The following is a 22,226-nucleotide window of genomic DNA, read 5'->3' on the forward strand; positions in this document are numbered from 1 at the left end:
GCTCACTGGCTGCCTAAAGCCAAGCACCTGCTCACCATGTATGTGGCAGCGGTGGCCATGGCCAGAGTCCTAAGCATTGAGTTGGAACTGGCTCAGCTATCCCCAGGAGCCACCATGCTGCTGAGGGCTCCCTTAAATCTTAAAAAAAAAACAAAAACACGTAAGCACAGGAGACAGTGACCCACCCCAGAGGCAGCAGGAGGCCAGAAGCCAGGTACCCGCAGGGCTGGGGCAGAAGCTGGCCCGGGAACCGCAGGGCTGGAACAGAGGCCAGCCTGCAGCCAGCCTCTGGTCCGACCCGGCCTTAATTTTATAGTCTTGCAGGGATGGACAGCCTGAGGCCTCACCACAGACCACAGGATTCACTAAGCCAGAGTTTGGCCTCCACCTGGGACCCATGAGGCCTCAGGGCTTTCTGAGACATGAAGAGGATTGAACCACACAGTGTGACTCGTTTTCAGAAGCTGTTTGATTCTGAGCCACGACACTGTGAGCTGCAACCACAACCCCAGAATGAACACGCACTGGCAGAGGGCGCTCACGGTCGCCCACATGCACATCACTTCTACCTCGCAAGCTTCAGTCACTGCTTGTGGCCCCTCTTGGCAGCATTTTTGCAAGTTTTAAAACGGCAAGTTTTAGAGGCAAATATTCCAGAAAGTTCAAGATTAATTCAACTGTTTCTGTTTGCAAAGAATGTTTCAAACAACATAGGAAGAAAAACTGCTACAGAAGACACAGCAGTGTCCAAGGAGTTAAAACAAAAAGGTAGGTTTAATGCAGTAACAGTAATCTGAGGATAAATAAATCCACAACAAAATCCTCTTCCTTTCATTGCAGAGAGCCCGGATGCCTGAAAGCACACAGGCCTGGCGGCATCAGGACAAAACTTAACTTTAGTCTGGGGGTGGGGGGCAGGCCTGGTGCTGCGGCTGTCCCCCAGCTGGCCACAGCCCCTCCTGGAGCCCAGGGTGGACACGAGTCTCAGGAGTAACTGGACGGTTTGTTCCCTGAGTCGTCCTCTTGTGAGCCCATACTCTGCAAAGGAGAGATGGAGGCAGGGGGTTGAGGTCAGCCTGCCTCAAGGGTGCCCTCATTGGCCCAGTACAGCAGGAGGCTCCCATATGGGTGTCAATTCTAATCCTGGCTGCTCCACTTCCCATCCAGCTCCCTGCCTGTGGCCTGGGAAAGCAGTCGAGGACGGCCCAAAGCCTTGGAACCCTGCACCCGCGTGGAAGACCTGGAGGAAGCTCCTGGCTCTTGGCTTTGGATCATCAATTTGACTCTGGTCATTCTGGCCACTGGGGAATGAGCCTGCAGATGAAGATCTTTCTCTCTGTAAAATCGGCCTTTCGGGGCCCGGCAGCGTGGCCTAGCGGCTAAAGTCCTCGCCTTGAAAGCCCCGGGATCCCATATGGGCGCCGGTTCTAATCCCGGCAGCTCCACTTCCCATCCAGCTCCCTGCTTGTGGCCTGGGAAAGCAGTCAAGGACGGCCCAATGCATTGGGACACTGCACCCGCGTGGGAGACCCGGAAGAGGTTCCGGGTTCCCGGCTTCGGGTTGGCGCGCACCGGCCCGTTGCGGCTCACTTGGGGAGTGAATCATCGGACGGAAGATCTTCCTCTCTGTCTCTCCTCCTCTGTGTATATCTGGCTGTAACAAAATAAATAAATCTTCAAAAAAAAAAATCGGCCTTTCGAATAAAATTAATCTTAAATACTGTTAATGATTTCTTTTATGTTTTTCATTTTCATTTTATTTGAACATATAAAAAATGCAAAGAAACACAGAGACCTGGCATCTGCTGGCTCATTTCCCAAAATGTCTGTACCAGGCAGGACTGGGCAAAGCCGAAGGTGGCAGCCTGGAATTCAATGTGTGTGTCCCACGGAGGGGGTCAGGAACCCAGGCAGGGCACAAACTGGCAGGAAGCTCGGTGGGAAGTGGAGTAGCCAGGTACTGGCTAAGCACCCCAATGAAAGCGGTGAGTGTTGCAAACAGCTTCTTGACTGCTGTGCCGCCATCTGCCCCAGCAGGTGTCGGGCAGAGGTCACCAGCACCCCAGGCAACTAGACATTTAGCCATCTGAAACCCAATTTCTGGGCCCGTGGGGCCCAGCCGCACCTCTCCTTCCCCGCCCCACCCCACCCCACTGCTCCAAATGCAAGGACCCAAATCACCTTCTGTACAAACTGGGGGTTCACCGTGATCTCCTGGTCCATGGCCTTCAGCCGCTCGTCCAGCTCTATGCACTTTAGCATCTGTGGGGGCAGACATATGCAGATGGTTAGGGTGGGGGAAGGCCCATGCATCCCCTGTGACCCACCCGCAGGTGGAGGCCCATGTGTACCCTGTGACCCAGTTGTAGGGGGAGGCCCACGCACCCCATGACCCAGCTAGCTGTAGGGGAGGTCCACGGGCCCTCTGTGACCCAACCACAAGAGGGAGGCCCATGCATCTTCCATGACCCAGCCACAGGGGGAAGCTCACACGTCAACCATGATGCAGCCACAAGAGGGAGACCCATGTGTCCCCCATGACCCAGTCACAAGAGAGAGGACCACGGGTCCTCCGTGACCCAGCTGCAGATGGAGGCCCATGCATCCCCTGTGACCCAGCCGCAGGGGGAGGCCCATGTGTCCCCCATGACCTAGCTGCAGGGGGAGGCCCACACGTCCCCTGTGACCCAACCGTAGTTCACAAAGGCACTGAAGGCTCAGGAGCCATCCAGTGCCTGCTGAAAGTGCTCTATGCCACAGTCCATAGTTACTCCATGTCATTCAAGGTTAACCATGCTAAGTGAGATGCATGAAGACAGCTCATCATTTCAGGGGACATCCTGCCACCTGGTGAACCCCAAGGTCACTGCTGGCTTCCAGGGTTCTTTTTTCAAATACACCAATGTTCAGAAAGGGTAACTGCTTTGTGCTGGGAGGTCTACAAACTCTCCTTTCGTCCCAGGGGACTACCACAGCCCAGCGGCTGACTCTGCAGGTGCCCTCCACCCTGTTCTGCCACCATGGGGATGGCGTTTCTGACCCCACGATATCCCCTGAGCCACTGTGGGTGGCAATCATAGCCAGGTTCAAGACTTGCTTTCTGGGACTAAGATGGTCCCACGTTAGGCACAGTCAAAACCCCCAGGACGCTGGACCGACCCAGCCCTTACTGATGCCACTGACACTGGAATGCGCTCGTGCACCCACCTCCTGATCCATGTGGTGCAGCATGGCCGGGTTGTTGTACTTCTCAGGGTTGTCATGGAAACTGACCATCCCATCCTTCTGATTAATACTTGCAAAAATCTCACCATCTTCTATCTGAAAAAAGATAAAAATAAAAGAGATGGCAGTGTGGATGCAGATGACAGACACCCTGTGGATACTGGGCAGGGTCCCGGTGGGGACAAGCACAGAGGGCAACGTGCAGGCATGGGGCTGTGTGAGCCCTCAGCACACTGCCCCCACCGTGGGGCTGGGACGTCCACCTGAGGGCGCTCCATCAGCAGGTGAGTAAGTTGGGTGCAGGATGCATGGGCATGGCGTTCATTTGCAGCACAGCAGGCCACCACCCTGCCTGGCCCAGAGTCCCTGGAGCCCCCCATCTGCTTTCTGTCTCTGGACTGGCTGTCCCAGTAGTGTCAGGCTTCTCCTAGCAGTCTTCCCAGACCATAGCCCACACGTGCCTCTGTACGTTGAGGCCCACGGGGCCTGGGCCTTCCCAGTCTGCAGGGCCCAAGGCGGATCCAAGGTCTCTGACCTTCTTTCCACACTGGACTGGGGTTCGGGGGACTGGTCCTCGATGCCAAGGCCTTGCCATATCCCCAGCAACAAGCACTATCCAGCTGAAGGAACACCTCAGTTCATTTGTAAATGGAACACTGGAATAAAATGGGGCGGTGGGTCTTGGGCCTGGTGGCTGAGATGCCCACGTGCCCTACCGCAGTGTCCGGGTTCCACACCTGGGGCCTCACTCCAGGTTCCCACCAGGGCAGACCCTAGGAGCTACGGGTAATGGGGCCCTGGCACCCAGGTGGGCAACCTGGATGGAGTTCCTGGTTCCCGGCTCCATCCTAGCCCAGGTCTGGCTATTGTAAGCATTTGGGGGTGGAGAGTGAGCAAAAGTGACTTCCGTCTGTCCCTGGGCTTCTCAAAAGGAAACAAAAGCCAACAGGAGAACACTCCCTCACCACAAAGGCAAACACCCTCATGGCATTAGCAGGCTGCTTGTCCAACCCAGGGAGCAGGGCTGTGCATAGGAGGCAGCACCAGGGTGTGGGAACTGCGCAGCACGAGGTGCCGGCAGCGATGACAGGGACTCCTGGCCAGGCAAGGGCCCTGCGGCGGAACGCTGCAGACAAACACCTGCGGCCAGCTCCCGGTAGCAGCGGGAGGATGCCACACTAAAGCGGCTTCATCTCTGAACCCAGCCCACGTGAATGAGGCTCGCGACACCCGAGTCTGGTAAAGCAGACAGTGGCCCAGGGACACGGCCCACGGCATGCCTCTTACCCCATGGCTTGTCCCTGCCCAATGAGCTTGCTGCACAGGGAAGCCCACTTACCATGTGCAGAACATACTTCTCTGCCTCCTGAGGCCCGGAGAGCTGCACACGGCTCGCCATGTCTTGCAGGGACAGTGTCAGGAAGGTCTACAAGTGACAGCAGACATCACCACAGGGAGTGCAGTGGGGAAAGTGCCCTCGGGCCACACGCCAGGTGCCGGGCACCAGCAGCACTGACCGGCCCCAGCCTCAGCCGCCGAGGGCCATGGGCCAGGGTCGCACCCTCAAGCCCACGCAGGAACACGAGGGTCACCCACAGGGGAACGCATGGCCCTTGACAGGCCCAGGGACAGGGCTGAACCCCGAAGCCACGGGCAGCGACGACCACACGGATCTAAGTCAGGGGGGCTTTCTGGCACACAAAAACCATTTCCTGTGTAATTAGGAAAAAATGAAGTAAGACTGTCCTGGGGTTCCATCTTTCTGTTGCTCAAACGCTACAGTCTGGGAAATCACCCCTCACAGGTCCTGTAGCCTCACCCACCCACCGGGAAGCGCAGCCAGCCAACCCCTCGCAGGTGCAGGCCACCGGTGGCTTCCCGGCTTGCAAGGGGCCACACGTGTGCGCACCATAACGGTGTTCACCACAGCAGCACAATGCCCGTCACAGCCCCAGTGATGTCACTGCCAGTGCCCACACAAGGATGCTGGCATCGTGTGGGGGCTTCCATATTTCTGCTTTAGGTATTTAAATTATTGGGGATAGTGCAGTGGCTCAATTGGCTAATCCTCCACCTTCAAACACCAGCATCCCACATGGGCACTGCTTTGTTCCCTGGCTGCTCCACTTCCCATCCAGCTCCCTGCTTATGGCCTGAAAAAGCAGCAAAGGATGGCCTAGGTCCTTGGGCTCCTGAATCCATGTGGGACTGGAGGTGGACCAAGTGGCACCTCAGCTGGCACTCTGATGTGGGATGCTGGTGTGTCAGACAGTGGTTCAGCACACGCCTACACTAGGATCCCAACCAACCCTGTGTAACCTTAAAGTCTAACTCTAAAGCACTCGTCACAACAGAGCACCGCCACAGCAGAGAATGGTTCTGCCGGCCCCCAGTCCCCGACAGGGCAGAATTAGACTGCCTGTCACCTCGAGTGTTTCAGATCCCTCCAACAGCTACAGGGACACGGAGAGACAGAGCAGGGCCTCCCACCCTCGAACGCCTGCAACAGGCAGGGTGCCCTGAGCTGGGAGCCTGCTGCTCAGTTTCAGCCTCCCTGGGGGAGGCATGGACCACTGTGTGAGCAGCAGGCTGGAGCACGGAGCAGAGGCGGGCCTTTAATCCAAGAGGCTGGCATTACAAGTGGCATCCCTAACCAGGCGGCCAATTCCCACCCCAATCCTGAGCCATGTGGTCTGTGGGCAAAAAGGCATCCCAGCTCTTGTGCAGCGGCCTCTTAGAGGCTAGACTCCCCAGTGGGCAGTCTTCTCCATCCCTGGGGCCTCGCTGCCACGCCCACCATGCTACCAATGCAGCGCCCTTCTCAGCCACGGCCACTGTGGCCACAGGTAGGGGCCCTCCCAGGTGCACACGTGTCACATTTGAACTGTGTGGGAACTGTAGGACAGGGGCCATGGACAATACTCAGCAGAAGAGCACCCAGGATGCCCAGGACCTTCAGCATACAACACGTCTCCACACTGCCTCAACACCCGGTAACAAGCATCATCAAAAACAACTGTTACTGTGGTTTGACAAGTAAAAACCACAGTCCTTCTGAGCCATCACCAGCAGTCCCAGGATACTGGGCTCCGCCAGAGGTCCCCGAGGAGAGCACAGCTGGGGCTCCACGCCTGCCAGTGTGGCTGTGGCCTGCGTCCCGAGGCACCCCGCCCCAGGCTGCTGGCCTCTCAGAGCCACTGGTCTCTGCCCTCCGCCACACCCAGAGCCCCGCAGCCACCTCACCTTGGTGAGCCTCTGGATGTTCTTCTTGTAGAGCGATGACAGGCACTGCTTCACCAGCCCCATGTTGTTGTCCCGCGTGAAGGCCTCGCTGTGCTTGCTCACCAGGCTCCGCAGCTCTGCGGGGTTATTGCTGGAGTACACCTGGGCCAGCTCGTGGTACGCGTTGCTGAGCGGCTGCGGGGTGGACGAGGAGCAGGGGGTGCAGACACAGACCAAAATGTCAGAGGCCTGAAACTGGGAAAGCGGACAGACACAGAAAACACCAAACCACACCAACACCAAGACCGCGCTGCAAGACCCAACCACTCGCAGGCCTGTTCTGGGCTAGTACATTCCACACCACACTGCTACTTAACAAGCTATGCCCCGTTTGCAAGACTGCGCAAACCCACTGCAGAGGACTTCACTGTGAACCAGGTCTGCGGGGCAGAGCAGGTGACTGCCTGGCGGGTGGACAGGACGGGCACAGCGAGGCAGGCAGGCACCTCGCCCCCTCCAGCAGTGTGTCTGTCTTAACCCGGTGATGCGAAGGTGGGCAGGCCGACCTCGCAGCAGCCCCAGCTCCCCTCCTCTGCGTGTAACACAGATGAGAGAGAAAGCAAGTCGGCCCCGCAGGAGCTGAAGCAACAGAGTCTGCCACGTGCGCAGGTCCAAGACACCAGACTTCCACTGAGCTGCGGCCCCTGCCCGCCCAGCGTCCTCAGGCGGCTGAGCGCACCACCCCAGGACAAACCCACACTCCTCTGCCTTCTCCACAGGCAGTCTAAGAACTCAACTGCATTTTAAAACTTACCTTGATGAATCTGCCCACGATTTGGGACGTGTATTTCGGGAGCTGCTGTACCTTGCCGAGCAATATCAAAGACACTAGAATATACTTTTTATAGGATTCCAGCATGATGTGACTGACAGCCATGGCAGGAGTTGTGATGGCCTGAGCAAGAGAGGAGGGCATAGGGTGAAGGGAGCATACCGCAGCTGTGGACCACAAGGAACCGCAGGCGCCGGCCTCGCCACAACCTAACCCACGAAGGCAAGGTCCCACGGCTTCACCCCAGCCTGAATGATACTACAAACGCACATGGTGAAAAGTTTGCCTGTTCAGAAAGGCTCTTCATTCACTGACCTGTCCACTGCCCACAATGCCTGGGTCAGCAGCCTGGAAGCCAGCCTGGCTGCTCATGTGCACGCCAGCAGGAAGCTGCACGCAGGGTGCTCCTGGAGCCCAGGTGCTCCAAGACGGCATGCGAACACCCAGCCCAAGAGTGACCCTTCTAGGGTGTACATTCAGGAAAAGGCATGGTGGGAGAGTGGGTTAAGCCACCACTTGCAACGCCCGCAGCCTATATCAGAGTGCAGGTCCAAGTTATGGCCATGCTTTCTTCATAAATAATGTCTTCAACTTGGAAAAATGAGTGTACAATTCAGTGGTCTCTGGTACGTTCACTACGTCCCACCCCTACAACACCCTATCATGGAAAGTAAGTAATTCTCAACATTTTCACCCCCTCCACAAGAACCCCCAGACTTGGAAGCAGTCACCTTCCCACACCTTGCACCCTAACCCCATGCCCACTGCTCGGCCTATCCACATGGGCACTTCACAGCACAGTGCTCCCAGGCCCACCCTTGCCATGGCACTGGCACCTGTTTTCTGCCTGAGCTTCAACAGCATGGCTGTCATGTGGCCAGGTCGCACTCTGGTTCACCCCACCTCAGCTGATGGGCAGCTGGGCTCTCCCGACCCTCTGCCCGCATGGCCCAAGGCTGCTGGGAGCATCAGTGCAGCCATACGTCTCCAGTGCTCTTAGGTGGATTGTGGTAGGGTGACTGCTGGTCCCATGGTAAGGCTGCTCACACCTCCCGGATTGCCAGCAGCAGCAATGTGGCTTCCCACTTGCCAACCCCTCCTCTGCACCTGCAACCCTGGCCTCTGGCGCTGAGCTGCATCGCTGCTGGCTGCTGACTGCTGCTGCTGCTGCCCTTCCCAGAGCTTGGTGGCCATCTCCCGCCCTTCTCTGGGGAACTCCTACTCCGATCCACTGCCCATTTGTACATCTTTGAGTGCTGAGTTGTGAGAGGTGTTTATACATCCTGGATTTTAGTCTCTTCTCAGAAATGTGGTCTGCAAAAACTCCCACCCATTCCAGGCTAAATCCAATGGAAACAAAGGAAAAAGGCAGCCCCAGAACACGATGGAACATGGAACGGGATCCACGTGGAGCTACAAGCAATCTGGGTGGCTCTCTGACCTGCAGGAGTAAAACTATCTACCGCTGCACCCATAGCATGGAAGCATGTGGCCTTCACAGAAGATGCTGATGCCACCAGTACTGAGCTGGAAGCGTGTCCTAAGGACACAACCTCACACACCTGCTTGCCATCTCCCACCAAGAGCCTGCATGGGGCTCCCAGCAGCATCCCTCCCCTTTCCTGGACACCTGAGTGGACGGATGCATCGCCGCAGCATCCCTGGGATGTGGCGGCCTCCTCAAGCCCTGGCCTCTCAGCCACGGACCTGTGTGAGTTCTGTGTGAGTACCCCACCTCCACACGGGCTACAAAGGAACAGCAGTGACAGGTGTTCAGTACCATGCACCGCTCACCTTATACCACCACTGCTTGCCTCAGTACCATGTGAACACCTCAGTACCAATAGAAACACCCCAGTACTGTGGGAACACCTCAGTACTGTGGAATGCCTCAGCACCATGGGAACACCTCAGTACCATGCAAACTCCTCAGTACTGTGGGAACGCTCCAGTACCATGGAATGCCTCAGCACCATGGAATCCCTCAGTACTGTGTGAACACCTCAGTACCATGGGAACGCCTCAGTACTGTGCACCGCTTTCTCACTGACTCTCCAGAATGTTTGATCACATAGCCGGCTGGGAGGGACGCTTCCCTGTGCATTCTGCAAGTGAAGACAACACAGCTGCGGCTTTAGGACGAGCAGCGGCTTTAGCACTGACTCGGGTCCCTTCCCTGCAGGCACAGGGCTCTCCCACGGGCCAGGGAGGCTGTGACCCACCCCGCGAGCACAGCCCTCACCCTCTTCTGCACCCTCCTGCCTCACCGCGGGTGGGCCAGCCTGCACCACTCACACAAGCCAGGGGTCTCCCACTCGGGGCCCTCTGCTGCAGGAGCCCTAAGGTGCTGCGCCAGCTCGCAGCCGCAGGGAGAAGCTCACCTGCTCATAGAAGTAGAGCGCTCTCTCGAAGTTCTTCAGCCCCGTGTAGATCATGCCGCCATAGTAGTAGTAACAGAGGAAGTGTTTAGCATCATAGGCTCCGTTCTCCTTGCAAATGTCCATCATGTCCACGTCAAGGTACGGAAGCGCAGGCTTGAAGCATTTCGCCAGCAAACAGAGCTGCGAACGAGTGGTTGTAAATGTGTTATTTTGTTTTGGCAGGCTTTAGCAGAAGGCAGAGAGGAAGAGACCAGCAACCTCAAGAAAAGGCTGTTTTGTTTTATATCTTATTGATAAACAGTGGTAACACATTACTCCACTTGCTTTTTTTTCCTCTCAACTCTGGTGTTTCTTCCCAATGAACCTGACGATCACATTGCCACAGCTCTGAAATGCTCAACAGACCGTGGAAAGACATTTCTTTAGGCTCCTGCTTGAAAGCGACAGCTTCAGCAAACTGCTGGTCTTGAGTCGAGGCCAGACTCTACTTTCTTCGCCGGGAATAACACAGCAGCTGGCCAGAGGCTCATCAGTCAGATGGCAGGGCACAGCACAGGTGAGGAGCGCCGAAAAGTACCCAGAGGCGGCTCAGGAACCCACGGCCCCACAGGCTGGCCAGCAGCACGGCCTCTTTCTCTTCACTCAACAACACCAGCATCCCATGAGTAAAACAGACCTTTTCAGTTCAATTCACTTTTTCCATTTTTAAAAAAATTAGTGTTAGGGTGGGCATCACGGTACAGTGTGTTAAACCATGGCTTGGGGGCCCAGCGCAGTATCCTAGTGGCTAAAGTCCCCACCTTGAATGCACCGAGATCCCATATGGGTGCCAATCTGTGTCCTGGCTGTTCAACTTCCCATCTAGCTTTCTGCTTCTGGCCTGGCAAAGCAGCAGAGGACAGCCCAAAGCCTTGGGACCCTGTACCTCCTGGCTTCAGATCAACTGAGCTTTGGCCATTGAGGTCACTTGGGGAGTGAACTCGAGGATGTTACCTGCTAGTTCACCTCCCTAATGCCTGCAACACCCAAGCCAGGCCTTGGGCCTCGACATGGATCCCCATGTAGCCAGCACCTGCTGCCTCAGAGTATCTGCCATTACCAGAAAGTAGGACCTGAGGTGCAGACAGACTGTAACCCAGGAACCCACATAGCAGCTAACCACTGTGCCACCTGGAGGTGCAGACTTTAACCCAGACAGGTGCCCACGGCCCACGAGGTCCTCCAAAGTAAGGCGCCTAGGCTTGTCCAACCACCATGCTGTCACCCTGTCGGGTCTACTGGCTGCCAAGCTGGGCCCCGTGCCATCCAGGCCTGTAGGCACCACATCCTGCTGGCCCTAACAGACGTCCCTACCCATGCCACCTTCTCCAGCCAGAGCACGAGTGCCCCTGAACCACCTCGCTGATGGAACCTGGTGCTGGGCAAGCCCACGCGGCCCGGCTGCTCACCTGGCAGAGGTCTGCGTGTATGGAGGTCAGCTGGTTCGTGTTCATCTGCATCTTGTCGATGGCCTGCTTGAGGATGCCAATCCCTCGCAGCGGCTGTCAGAAACAACATCACGTTCAGTGAGGTCTGAAGGGTGGCAGTGCACTGGCCCTTATGTTAGCATTTACAAATAACAAACACCACCAACTGACAGGGTCCTTGGCAGAGTGAGAGAGGGGTCCCACAGCCTTTGAGCAAATGTCTGCCCTGCCCAGGAAACATTGTCTCAATGTGGTCCTTGGGAAAAACAGGCAACCCAGGACCATTCTTTGACCTCAAATGCTTTTCCCTACAATGCAGAACAAGAATTGAGAATATCATTATTTCCGTTGAACCCCAGCATAGACAGTAGGTGAGGGCAGGGTCTCAGGTGCACCTAGGATGGGCCAGCCTGGCCCTGAGGGACAGCAAGTCACCACCACATGGCTATCTCCTGCCTTATGTCACAGAGAGAGGCCCCGTCAGTCTGGACAGGAGACCCTACAATAGTACCGTGACTGATGTGGATTCTCCAATCTGATTGGCTTTAAGCCATCTCTTGCAGAGAGTATATTCAGTACCCCTCCCAAAGGCCAAGCGTTTACACCACTGACCTTGACATTCGCCTTCAGATTCTAACTTGGCATCAGTCCCACTGAACACAAAGACCCAAGAAAGGGCCAGCCGCGCCCTCGAAGCGATCCTGAGCAGCTGTGAGACCTGACCGGGGCCTGAGGGCTTGCCCACCTGCCCGAGTAACACCTGCTCCCAGGTGCCAGGCACCATGCCACATGACAGAAGGCCCCAAATTTTAGGAAACAGACAGCACCCACTGTGGCTTCCGGGAGTGAGATGGGCATTGCTGCGTGGTCCTTCCCCACGGCTCAGTGGGGGGACAAGAGGCACAGCGCGACAAGCGAGGGGGCGGGGATATTAGCCTCCACAGCCTCTGGGCCAGAGACAGAGAGGAAGGTGTATGATTTTTTTTTTTAAGATTTATTTATTTTTATTGGAAAGTCAGATATACAGACATGGAGGAGACAGAGAGGAAGATTTTCCATCTGATGATTCACTCCCCAAGTGGCTGCAACGGCTAGTAACGGGATGTGTATTATTTTTGCAGCTATTTTGGAAGGCTCAAAGTATACCACAATGAAGAGTTATTGTACCATAAAGAGGGCTCAAGGCCTCTGCGTCCAGACCGGTGACCTCCGGCATGCACCCTGCCCGCACCTCCCTGAGCCTTTAGTTCTGTCCCAAGCCACAGGGGGTGGGTGGTCCAGCATCACGCCATGCCCTCAGGCCAGGACGAGCAGCAAGTGCTGCCCAGCTCTGCACAGCCTCCATTCTAACAGACTTAGCTCACTGCGGAAGTCGGGCACATCAGGACAGAACCACCAATGCACCGCTCAACACGTCTTACCTGTTTTCTTTCCACAAGTGCGTTGGTCAGCTGATGGCAAAGCCCGGCAACTAGACGGAAGAGGGACAGAACATCGGGGATGTCAGTAAGCGGCAAGGCACCGCGCCCGGCACCGACGCGGGAAGCAGTGTGCTGCCGGCTACAGCTTACAGGTGTCTGTCGCATAGCGGATGTGCTCCCCGTTACAGGTGCTGATGAAAAGCTGGAACTGCGAAAAGAGCGTCTCGAAGTCGGGGACACTGGGCATGGAGAACTTGACAAACCTCGAGAAAGCAGAGAGACCCTGATCACCCGCGGGGCCGGGCCTCAGGAGCCCCGCCGCCCTCCACGCTCCGCCAAAGCAATGGTATTTCTCTTTTTGTTAATCAGTCATGGTATTTTTTTCTTTTTTTAAGATTCTCCTGGCCTGGTTCCTAGTGTACAATCCAGACCGACAGACACACACAGTGGGAGTCAGGAAAAAGTCACACTGAAAATTGAGAACTTTCAAAGCAAAACCGAAAAAAAAAATTCCATAAAAATCATGATGTCAAACATTAAATTACTTGTGAAGGATCTTCCGCCCCACACACCAAAAAAAATTATTGATTACCTTTTTAAAGATTTATTTTATTTTTATTGGAAAGTCAGATATTCAGAGAGGAGGAGAGACAGGAAAATTTTCTGTCTGCTGATTCACTCCCCAAGTGGCCGCAGGGCGGCTGGGACACGAACCAGCACCCATTTGGGATCTTGGCATGTGCAAGCCGAGGACTTTGGCCATTAGGCTACCACACTGGGCCCAATTATTTATCTGTTTGAAAGGCAGAATTACGGAGTAGGAGAGCGCGTTCTTCCATGTGCTGGTTCATTCTCTGAATGGCCATCAATGGCCAGAGTAGGACTGGCCCATAGCTGGCAGCCAGAAGCTCCATCCAGGTCTGGCATGTGCGTGGCAGGGCAGCACTTGGGTCCTCTTGCACTGCTTTCTCAAGCCATTAGCAGGGAGCTGGATTACAAGTAGAGGAGTTGGGCCAAGAATCGGTGCCCACAAGGGATGCCAATATCACGGGTGGTGGCTGTCCCCACCATGCCGTCATGCCAGTCTCTTACGAAAGATCTTTTAACCAGAAACTTCCTCAGATCTTTCTTTTGTGCTCCCGTGTGGTGAGGAGTTTACTCACTCCGAAGCTGGCAGCAGACAGCAGACAGAGCGGTGATGGTGGCTGGGTACCCCACAAGGCCCCAGCTCCACCTGGGAGCCCAGCTGCCTGCTCAGGTCACCCTGAGCTGAGCTCCTGCCACGTGGGGCAGAGGCCCAGATGGGGGTCCTGGCCCAGACCCAGCTCCTGCAGGCATTCAGGGAGGGGATCAGCAGATGCGAATTTCCGGGTTTCTGGAGACCGTACTGAAGGAAGGAAAGGAGGGAGGCAGGGAGGCAGGAAGGAGAGCTGAGGCCAGGTTGTAGGCTGGCTGTGTGCTGGCTGTGGACAGGCTGGGGGTTTGCTGGGGACCAGCCATGGGCAGGCCGTGGGCCGGCTGGGGGCTGGCTAGGGGGGTTGGCTGGGGGCTGGCTGGGCGCTGGCTGTGGCCCGCTGGGCGCTGGCTGTGGGCAGGCTGGGGGCTGGCTATGGGCAGGCTGTGAGCAGGCCGTGGGCTGGCTGGGGCTGAGGTAGAGGCCCAAGCATGCCAGGAAGGAGGCCCAAAGGTCACAGCCAGGGAGCAGACAGGGTGGGGGAAGGAGCTGAGCTGTGCCAGGAAACTTGGCAGATGGAGACATCACTGCCATGAGAATGATGGCAGAGGGCTGGGCACAGGTTTGGGAGGTAGAAGAGGGAGGGACTAGATATGCTACCCCCTCCAGGGCAAGCCCTTTTTCTTAAAAAGTGAATTTGAGGACCCAGCGCAGCAGACTAGCAGCTAAAGTCCTCACCTTGCACACCCCGCCAGGATCCCATATAGTCACCAGTTCTAATCCCAGAAGCCCCACTCCCCATCCAGCTCCCTGCTTGTGGTCTTGGGAAGCAGTCGAAGACGGCCCAAAGCCTTGGGACCCTGCACCCGTGTGGGAGACCCGGAAGAGCTCCTGGCTCCTGATCAGCTCAGCTCTGGCCCTTGTGGCCACTTGGGGAGTGAATCATTGGATGGAAGATCTTCCTCTCTGTCTCTCTTCTCTATATATCTGACTTTCCAATAAAAATCAACAAGCCTTAAAAAAAAAAAAAAAGTGAATTTGAAACTCATGCTGAGGAGGACGAAATGGACGGTAGCATTACCAATATATACTGACATCCACAGTTCTCAGCAGGCACCATCACTGAGGCCTGCAGTGACACTGTGAAATGATCACCGTGGGCCAGAGGTAACCTCCATGGAGACCCACCTGTGGCCAGCACAGCAGCATGCCTTCCACACGGCCCTGGCCACAAGCCTGGCTTCCCACACACTCCATGGTCATACACCTGCCGGCTTCGGGCACTGCCATCCTCTGTGTGCACTCAAGTACATGTAGGTACAGGACGCAAGTGCCTGCCCCTCACAGGAAGAACACCCAGGGCGCAGAACCCCCAGCAGCACTCCCATCGGGAGCAGGTTGGGCACCGCCAGCAGGGGCTGCCAAGGACAGGCAGGAGGCAGGTGCACCTGCACAATGCCACATCGTGCAAGGCAGTGGGGTGGCGCCCCAGCCGGAGCCTGGTCAACGCGGCCTGGCCAGAGGGGGCTTGCCAAGGCAAGGTCACTGGGCTCGCTGGCGGCCTCCCTGCAGTTCCCTGACCCACACTCCAGCATGAGCTCAGGGCCCAATGTGGCACAGGCCGACGATCCTGTGGATCCCATGAGGACAAGTCTGCACTACAGAGCCCAGAATCAAGAAGGTCAAACAGATCAATCCTGAACATCAACTCAAGGAGACACAAGACCCCAAGCAGCGAGCGAGTAGCTGTACAGATAAGATGGAGTTACTGTGGCCCTGCGTCAGTTAGGCCTGAGAGCTCGTGCGTTCACAACACGAAGGCGCCCTTACAGCACGGCCAGGACGCCCAGCGAGTGCTCCTGCACGTCCAGAGCTCCCAGCACCGTGTCCAGGTGGGATAAGTTCTTGGCCAGGAGCTCCCCGCTCTTGTTGATCAGTTCACAAAGCTGGGTCATCTGCCCTGCAAAACAGCAACAGTGCATGTCAGGCAGACTGCACACAGCCAGGGAGGGCGCTGCAGCCTGACCGCCCTGGGGCCCCCACCCCAGCAACCCCAGGACTTCACTGCACACACAGTCAGGGCGCTGCAGACTGACCACTCCAGGGTCCCCACCCCAGGGACCCCGTGACTTCACTGCACACACAGTCAGGGCGCTGCAGCCTGACCACCCTGGGACCCCCACCCCAGGTACCCCAGGACTTCATTGCACACACAGTAAAAGTGCTGCAGCCTGACCGTCCTGGAACCCCATGACTTCACCGCACAGTCAGGGCGCTGCAGCCTGACCACTCCAGGGCCCCCACCCCAGGGACCCCGTGACTTCACTGCACACACAGTCAGGGCGCTGCAGACTGACCACTCCAGGGTCCCCACCCCAGGGACCCCGTGACTTCACTGCACACACAGCCTGGGCACTGTTGCCTCAGACTGCTCCAGGAGCCACACTCCGGGGCCCCCATAGGATTTCACTGGACACAAGGACTTAGAAGGACCCCAAGAAGGTAAACAGCTGCCTGTGGTCCCAGAGTTGGAGTGGATGCTAACCCTCCATCTTTTCTGGCCTCTGAGAGTCCCCCTCCCGGTTGTCACCACCTGCTCCAACACCTGAAAGGCCCCCTTTCTCTGTTGTCCTGGTCTCACTATTTCTTGCCTGGACTACTTCGTAAACCTACCTCAATCTTTACTCCAAGTAACATGCTCCTTGTTAGTGGTTTTTTTTTTTTTTTTTTTAAGATTTGTTTCTGTTTGAGAGTCAGAGAGACAGCGAGGCAGAGGCTTCTGCATGCTGGTCCACTCCCCAGATGGTTGCAGGCGTAAGCACTGGGCGAAAGCCAAAGCCAGGAGCTTCATCCGGGTCTCCCACTAGGGTGCAGGGGTTCAAGCCCTGGAGACATCTTCCACTGCTTTCCCAGGCCCCTACCAGGGAGCTGACAGGAGCCAGGACAAGAGCTGGTGCCCATATGGATGTCTGTGCGAGCAGCCATATTACTCATGTGCCTGAGGGACCCACACTGGGACCTAGGGGTTAAGCAGCTGCTTGGGAGATTGACAGCCCATTGCAAAGGGCTGGTTGCAGTGCCAGCCAGCCTGAGAACACACCAGGGAGCGAGCAGATGACAGCCCAGGCACTCGGGTGCCTGCCACCTGTACGTTCCAGCTCTTGTAGGCACCCGGGGAGTAAAGTCACGGATGTAAGACCTCTGTCTCTATGTCATTCTGTCTGTGTTTAAAAATAAAGATTCTTAAAAAAAAAAAAGTGTGGGGCCCGGCAGCATGGCCTAGTGGCTAAAGTCCTCGCCTTGAACGCCCCCAGGATCCCATATGGGCGCCGGTTCTAGTCCCGGCAGCTCCACTTCCCATCCAGCTCCCTGCTTGTGGCCTGGGAAAGCAGTCGAGGACGGCCTAATGCATTGGGATGCTGCACCCACGTGGGAGACCCGGAAGAGGTTCCGGGTTCCCGGCTTCGGATCGGCACGCACCGGCCGTTGCGGCTCACTTGGCTAGTGAAACTTCAGATGGAAGATCTTCCTCTCTGTCTCTCCTCCTCTCTGTATATCTGACTTTCTAATAAAATAAATAAATCTTTAAAAAAAAAAGTGTGGAAGGAATAATGCAATGTCTCAATTGGCTAATCCTCCCGCTTCAAGCGCCAGCAGCCCATATGGGCACTGGTTCGTGTCCCAGCTGCTCCACTTCCCATCCAGTTCCCTGCCTGTGGCCTGGGAAAGCAGCTGAGGATGGCCCAAAGCCTTGGGACCCTGCACCTGCGTGGGAGACTTGGAAGAGTTTCCTGGCTCCTGGCTTTGGATTGGCTCAGCTCTGGCCATTATGGTCACTTGGGGAGTGAATCAGTGGATGGAATATCTTCCTGTCTGTATATCTGACTTCCCAATAAAAACAAATAAATCTTAAAAATAATAATAATAAATAAATCCATTTTTATGGCAGCCAGGCTTGTAGAAGCCCTTGGCTGACTGACTGCTCCTGCCACCTCCAGCCCCATCTCCTGCCCCTTCCCCATGGAAAACTGGCAGCGTGTGTGGGGTCTCTGAGCCCTTCACATGCCTGTCTCCCCCAGCCGACTCTCCCTCGCTATCCTGCAGTGGAGGGGGATGCTGGGGGGCAGTAACTCACAGCAGCCCAGTGGAGGCCCTGCCCCCGCACCACCATGCCGCTCTAACAAGAGCTGAGGCGACACCTCACAAGGTAGACCCTTCAACTGTGGCGGGGATCGGGGTCACTCTGTTTCCAGTGGCAGCAGGGATCTAAGTCCACACACATGAACTTCCAAGTTCCCTCTCGCAGCAGGTATAAAAGGCAGCTCGGTGTATATCCTGTTATTGAAAGAATGCTGTGGGACAGGCACCTCGGCATAGCATGCTACTCCTTAGCCTGAGGTCCCGCATCCCTCCTGGTGCTGATGCAAGTCCCGGTTGCTCCCTCCACTTCCCATCCAGCTCCCTGCTCAGCACCCAAGTGCATCCACGTGGGAGACCCAGAAGAAGCTCCTGGCTTCAGATCAGCCCAGCTGTGGCGGCTGTGTTCACGTGAGGAGTAACCAGCGGATGGAAGATCTCTCGCTCCTTCTCTCTAACACTGCCTTTCAAAAAAAAAAAAATCTTAAAAAGCTTAAAATAATACAAAGCCTAAAGCCCAAGTGACAGCAGCTAATATCCTTTTCTTTTTTCTTTTTTTTTTTTTTTAAGATTTTATTATTATTGGAAAGCCGGATATACAGAGAGGAGGAGAGAGAGAGAGGAAGATCCTCCATCCGATGTTTCATTCCCCAAGTGAGCCGCAACTGGCCAGTACGCGCCAATCAGATGCCGGGACCAGGAACCTCTTCCGGATCCCCCACGCGGGTGCAGTGTCGCAAAGCTTTGGGCCGTCCTCAACTGCCTTCCCAGGCCACAAGCCGGGAGCTGGATGGGAAGTGGAGCTGCCGGGACTAGAACCGGCGCCCATATGGGATCCTGGGGGCTTTCAAAACGAGGACTTTAGCCGCTAGGCCACACCGCCGGGCCCAATATCCTTTTCTTTTAAGACTTACTTATTTTTTATCGGAAAGGCAGATTTACACAGAGAAGAAGAAAGATCTTCCATCCACTGGCTCACTCTCCAAGTGGCCACAATGGCTGGAGCTGAGCTGATCTGACATGAAACCAGGAGCCAGGAGCTTCTTCCGGGTCTCCCACACAGGTGCAGGGTCCCAAAGCTTTGGGCCTTCCTCCACTGCTTTCCCAGGCCACAGGCAGGGAGCTGGATGGGAAGAGGAGCAGCTGCTGGTGCTTGAAGGCGGATGATTAGCAATTGAGCCATTGTGCCAGGCCCGGGGTATCTTCATCATTTAATTCCCAAGGCTTCTTTGCCATGACACTTTAAATACTGAATACATTTAGCAAAAGCAAATAAAACATCCACCATTACTGCAGTTGTGATGGACCACTCGGCAAGACGGGCCAATACCCACAGGGTACAAGGGGACCACAGATCCCAGCGGGGCAAGGACCTGGCTTCTCCCAGCGGGCATTGTTGGGAAAATTATTCTGAAAACACATCACGGCCTTCAGCCACTGTTCAGCTGGCCCGCTAGCTTCTCTGAGGCTCAGTCACCTGCACCTAGCCGAGCCCTCCAAGCCAGGTCACAGGGGGGATTCACAGCATATAAAAGCAAGGGCCGCTGGAGGCATGATTCCCTCAAGGTCTGTTTTAGAAGATTTGGGATCAGAGCCAACAGCAGTTCAACAGCCTGCCCACGGCGGTGAGGGAGACAGCAGCCTGGCACAGAGGGCCCGGGACCCGCATCTGGTGCCCTGGAACTCATGTCTGGCAGGAGTGGGAGGTTCCCTCCCCCATGGTGACCAAAGTCCTAGCTTTGTTTCTGAAATGTTACCACGGGTGCCAGAAGAGCCACCCGGGGAGAGAAACACCTTCGGAAAAAAGACGCAGAGTACTTTGTGCATGCATTCATTCATTCCAGCTGACCCCTGTGCCTGTGAACCTAACTGCTATCAGAAGCTCCAAGCCTCACAGCCCTCAGGCCTGCAGAGGTATGGCCGCGCAGCGGCACCCAAGGTGCACCCCGCAGGGTCCCCTCTCCCCACGTGGCTGCTCAGGGTCCATCCCTCACAGCGTCTGGTGCAGTGCGGACTTGTGGGGTGAGACACTGGGGGAGCAGGACAAAGACAGAGGGGCTGGCGCTGCAAGCAGGACCCAGCGGGGTCACACCATGACAGGGCGTGGACAGCCACAGCAAAAATATATATATATCAAACCATCGGGGTTTGTACCAAGGCCACCGCCTGGAAATGGGGGGTTGCACAAGCATGCCCCCCACCAAAAAGAGGCGCAGGCCAACCTGAAGCCGAGCTGTCCGGAGGGGCGGCCTCGCCTGCCCGCCCGCTGCCCGCTACCCGCGGCCTAGTCCTGGCGGCCACCCAGCCGGCCGCCGGAGGGACCGGCAGGGCGCTGCGCCAATCGCCGAAGGCCAGGCCGGCCGCGGTGGCCAATGGGGGCCCGAGAAGGCGCCTCCGGAAGTCACGCCCCCAAACTGTCAAGCGCAGGCCCCCGGAGGGCCGAGGGACCCCCGAGGCCGCGGACGCCGCCGGGAGGCGCGAGGGGATGGCCGCGGTCGGCTGCCCGGCACCCGGAGGCCGCGCGCCTTCGGCCCTCCCGCCCCGGGCCCGCCCCCGGCCGCCCGGAGCCGCACCTTGAGCCGAGAGCTGGCGGACGCTGTTCACGAACTGCTCCAGGGCAGACGCCATGTTGCTCGCGGAGCTGCCCTGCCAAGTCTCGCTCGGAAAAATAATAATAATAATAACAATAATATTAATAAAATAAAAAAAGAACTTTGCCGCTCTGGGGCTGCGGAGGAGTAGAGACCGGAGGGGCCTGCAGCGCGGCCCGAACGTCACTTCCGCCGGCTTCAGCGTCGCGCGAGAGCTCACCTGAGCTGGGGCCGCCTGGGCCGTTTCCATGGAAACACTTCCGTGCCAGCCCGAGCGCCGGAAGTTAGCTCTGCCCTCGCAGCTGGCTGTCCTTGCCGGCCCTGCTCCCTCAATGGCCGTGATGGACCGCGAAGGGAGAGGAAGCGCGTAATGAAACATGTCTGTACCGGCCTGCGTTTTCGTAGGAATGGGCATGCGTGTGTTCCCAAATCCTCCCAGCCCAAGCCCTAGGGTGATGGCGTTCGGCCCGTGGTTCGCGTCTGGCTGACACAGGCCCCTCATGGGAGCCTTGCTTGGCACGCAGGGCATCCAGCACCTCCTTCTTGGGCCCCTGCACCGTGCTGTGTGCCCTTGGGTAGTGGAGGACAGGGGTAACGGGGCCTTTCTGTTGAGCAAGCTGGGGCGCAGCCATTGTCCTCAGCGTCACAGAACAAAGGGAACGAACGGGCCGGCCTGGAAGGAAATGGCACTGAGAGCTAAGACCTGCGCCATGCCCGCGCGTGGACAGCGGCGTGCACTGTGTGCAGCTTAGGAACTACAGGAGGCAGGCAGGGGCTGGAACTGAGGGCCCCGTTTCCTGAGGAGACAGTGGAGAGCTTTACGCAAGAAGGTAACATGATTGGCTTTGCTCTTCTTAAAAAACAAAATAAATAAAAAATATGTGTATGTGTTATATATAAATTCACAAAGGCACAGAGAGCTTCCCTCCACTGCTCCACTTACCAAATGATTGCAGTGACCAGGGCTGGGCCGGGTTGAAGCCAGGAGCCTGGAAGTCCCTGCAAGGATTGGACCAGCTGCTGCTGCTTTCCCAGGCACATGAGCAGGCAGCTGGATTGGAAGTGGAGCAGCCGGGACTTGAACCTGTACCCACGTGGGATGCCAGCAGTTCCTGGCAGTGGGTTAGCGCACTGTGCTACAGCACCCAGCCCAGGCTTGTATTCTCAAAGAACCAGCCTGGTTTCTGAGAGTCCCTAAGGAAACTCTTAGGGTAGCCAGGTGATCCCTACAATGGTCCCTGGAGACAGGCACCTGCAATGCCAGCCCTCTGCCAAGTGGAGGTGGAAGTGAGTGGGTGGAGTTGAGATGTGTTTAGAGGAATAACTTTATGACTTGTGCCTCGAGCCACAGAGGAAGCTGGGGTAACAACAGGTCCTTGATCCTGAATCAGTCTTTTTTTAATTTTTTTTATTGGAAAGTCAGATAGAGGAAGAGACAGCGAGGAAGATCTTCCGTCTGCTGATTCATTCCCCAAGTGTCTGCAATGGCCAGAGCTGAGCTGATCCAAAGCCAGGAGCCAGGAGCTTCCCCAGGTCTGCCACATGGGCGCAGGGTTCCATGAACTTGGGCCATCCTCGACTGCTTTCCCAGGCCACAGGCAAGGTGCTGAAGTGCTGGATCGGAAGTGGGGCTGCCGGGATTAGAACCAGGATTCCAGCACAGTTAAGGCAAGGATTTTAGTCACTAGGCTACTCCATCAGGCCTGATCCTAGCTCAGTCTTACAAGCCCAGGATCAGGAGTTTTGATTGATAACCCAGATTTCTATAGGTATGAGC

At 56.4% G+C, this 22,226-nt stretch overlaps 1 protein-coding gene and 1 non-coding gene across 3 annotated transcripts; both read right to left on the reverse strand.

The window, feature by feature from the left end:
- Nucleotides 1-748: 748 nt before the first annotated feature.
- COPS3 (COP9 signalosome subunit 3) lies at nucleotides 749-20,577 on the reverse strand. Of its 2 annotated transcripts, none has more exons than XM_004599648.3 (12): nucleotides 20,432-20,577; nucleotides 15,552-15,681; nucleotides 12,698-12,810; nucleotides 12,548-12,597; nucleotides 11,109-11,201; nucleotides 9,661-9,840; nucleotides 7,262-7,402; nucleotides 6,469-6,642; nucleotides 4,565-4,651; nucleotides 3,208-3,321; nucleotides 2,182-2,262; nucleotides 749-1,038 (listed from the first exon to the last, which is right to left on the reverse strand). In XM_004599648.3, the coding sequence occupies exons 1-12, from the start codon at nucleotides 20,484-20,486 to the stop codon at nucleotides 985-987; spliced, it is 1,272 nt and encodes a 423-aa protein (XP_004599705.1). In that variant the 5' UTR covers nucleotides 20,487-20,577; the 3' UTR covers nucleotides 749-984. The 2 variants fall into 2 exon arrangements, with proteins under 2 accessions (XP_004599705.1, XP_058531973.1); XM_058675990.1 differs by lacking the exon at nucleotides 20,432-20,577 and adding an exon at nucleotides 20,081-20,204.
- LOC118759719 (small nucleolar RNA SNORA2/SNORA34 family) lies at nucleotides 10,004-10,141 on the reverse strand. Its single transcript, XR_004996372.2, has one exon. It is a non-coding gene; the product is annotated as a small nucleolar RNA SNORA2/SNORA34 family (small nucleolar RNA).
- Nucleotides 20,578-22,226: the final 1,649 nt, after the last annotated feature.

This window comes from Ochotona princeps, chromosome 17 (genome assembly GCF_030435755.1).
Source record: "Ochotona princeps isolate mOchPri1 chromosome 17, mOchPri1.hap1, whole genome shotgun sequence".
Classification (NCBI taxonomy): Eukaryota; Metazoa; Chordata; class Mammalia; order Lagomorpha; family Ochotonidae; genus Ochotona; species Ochotona princeps.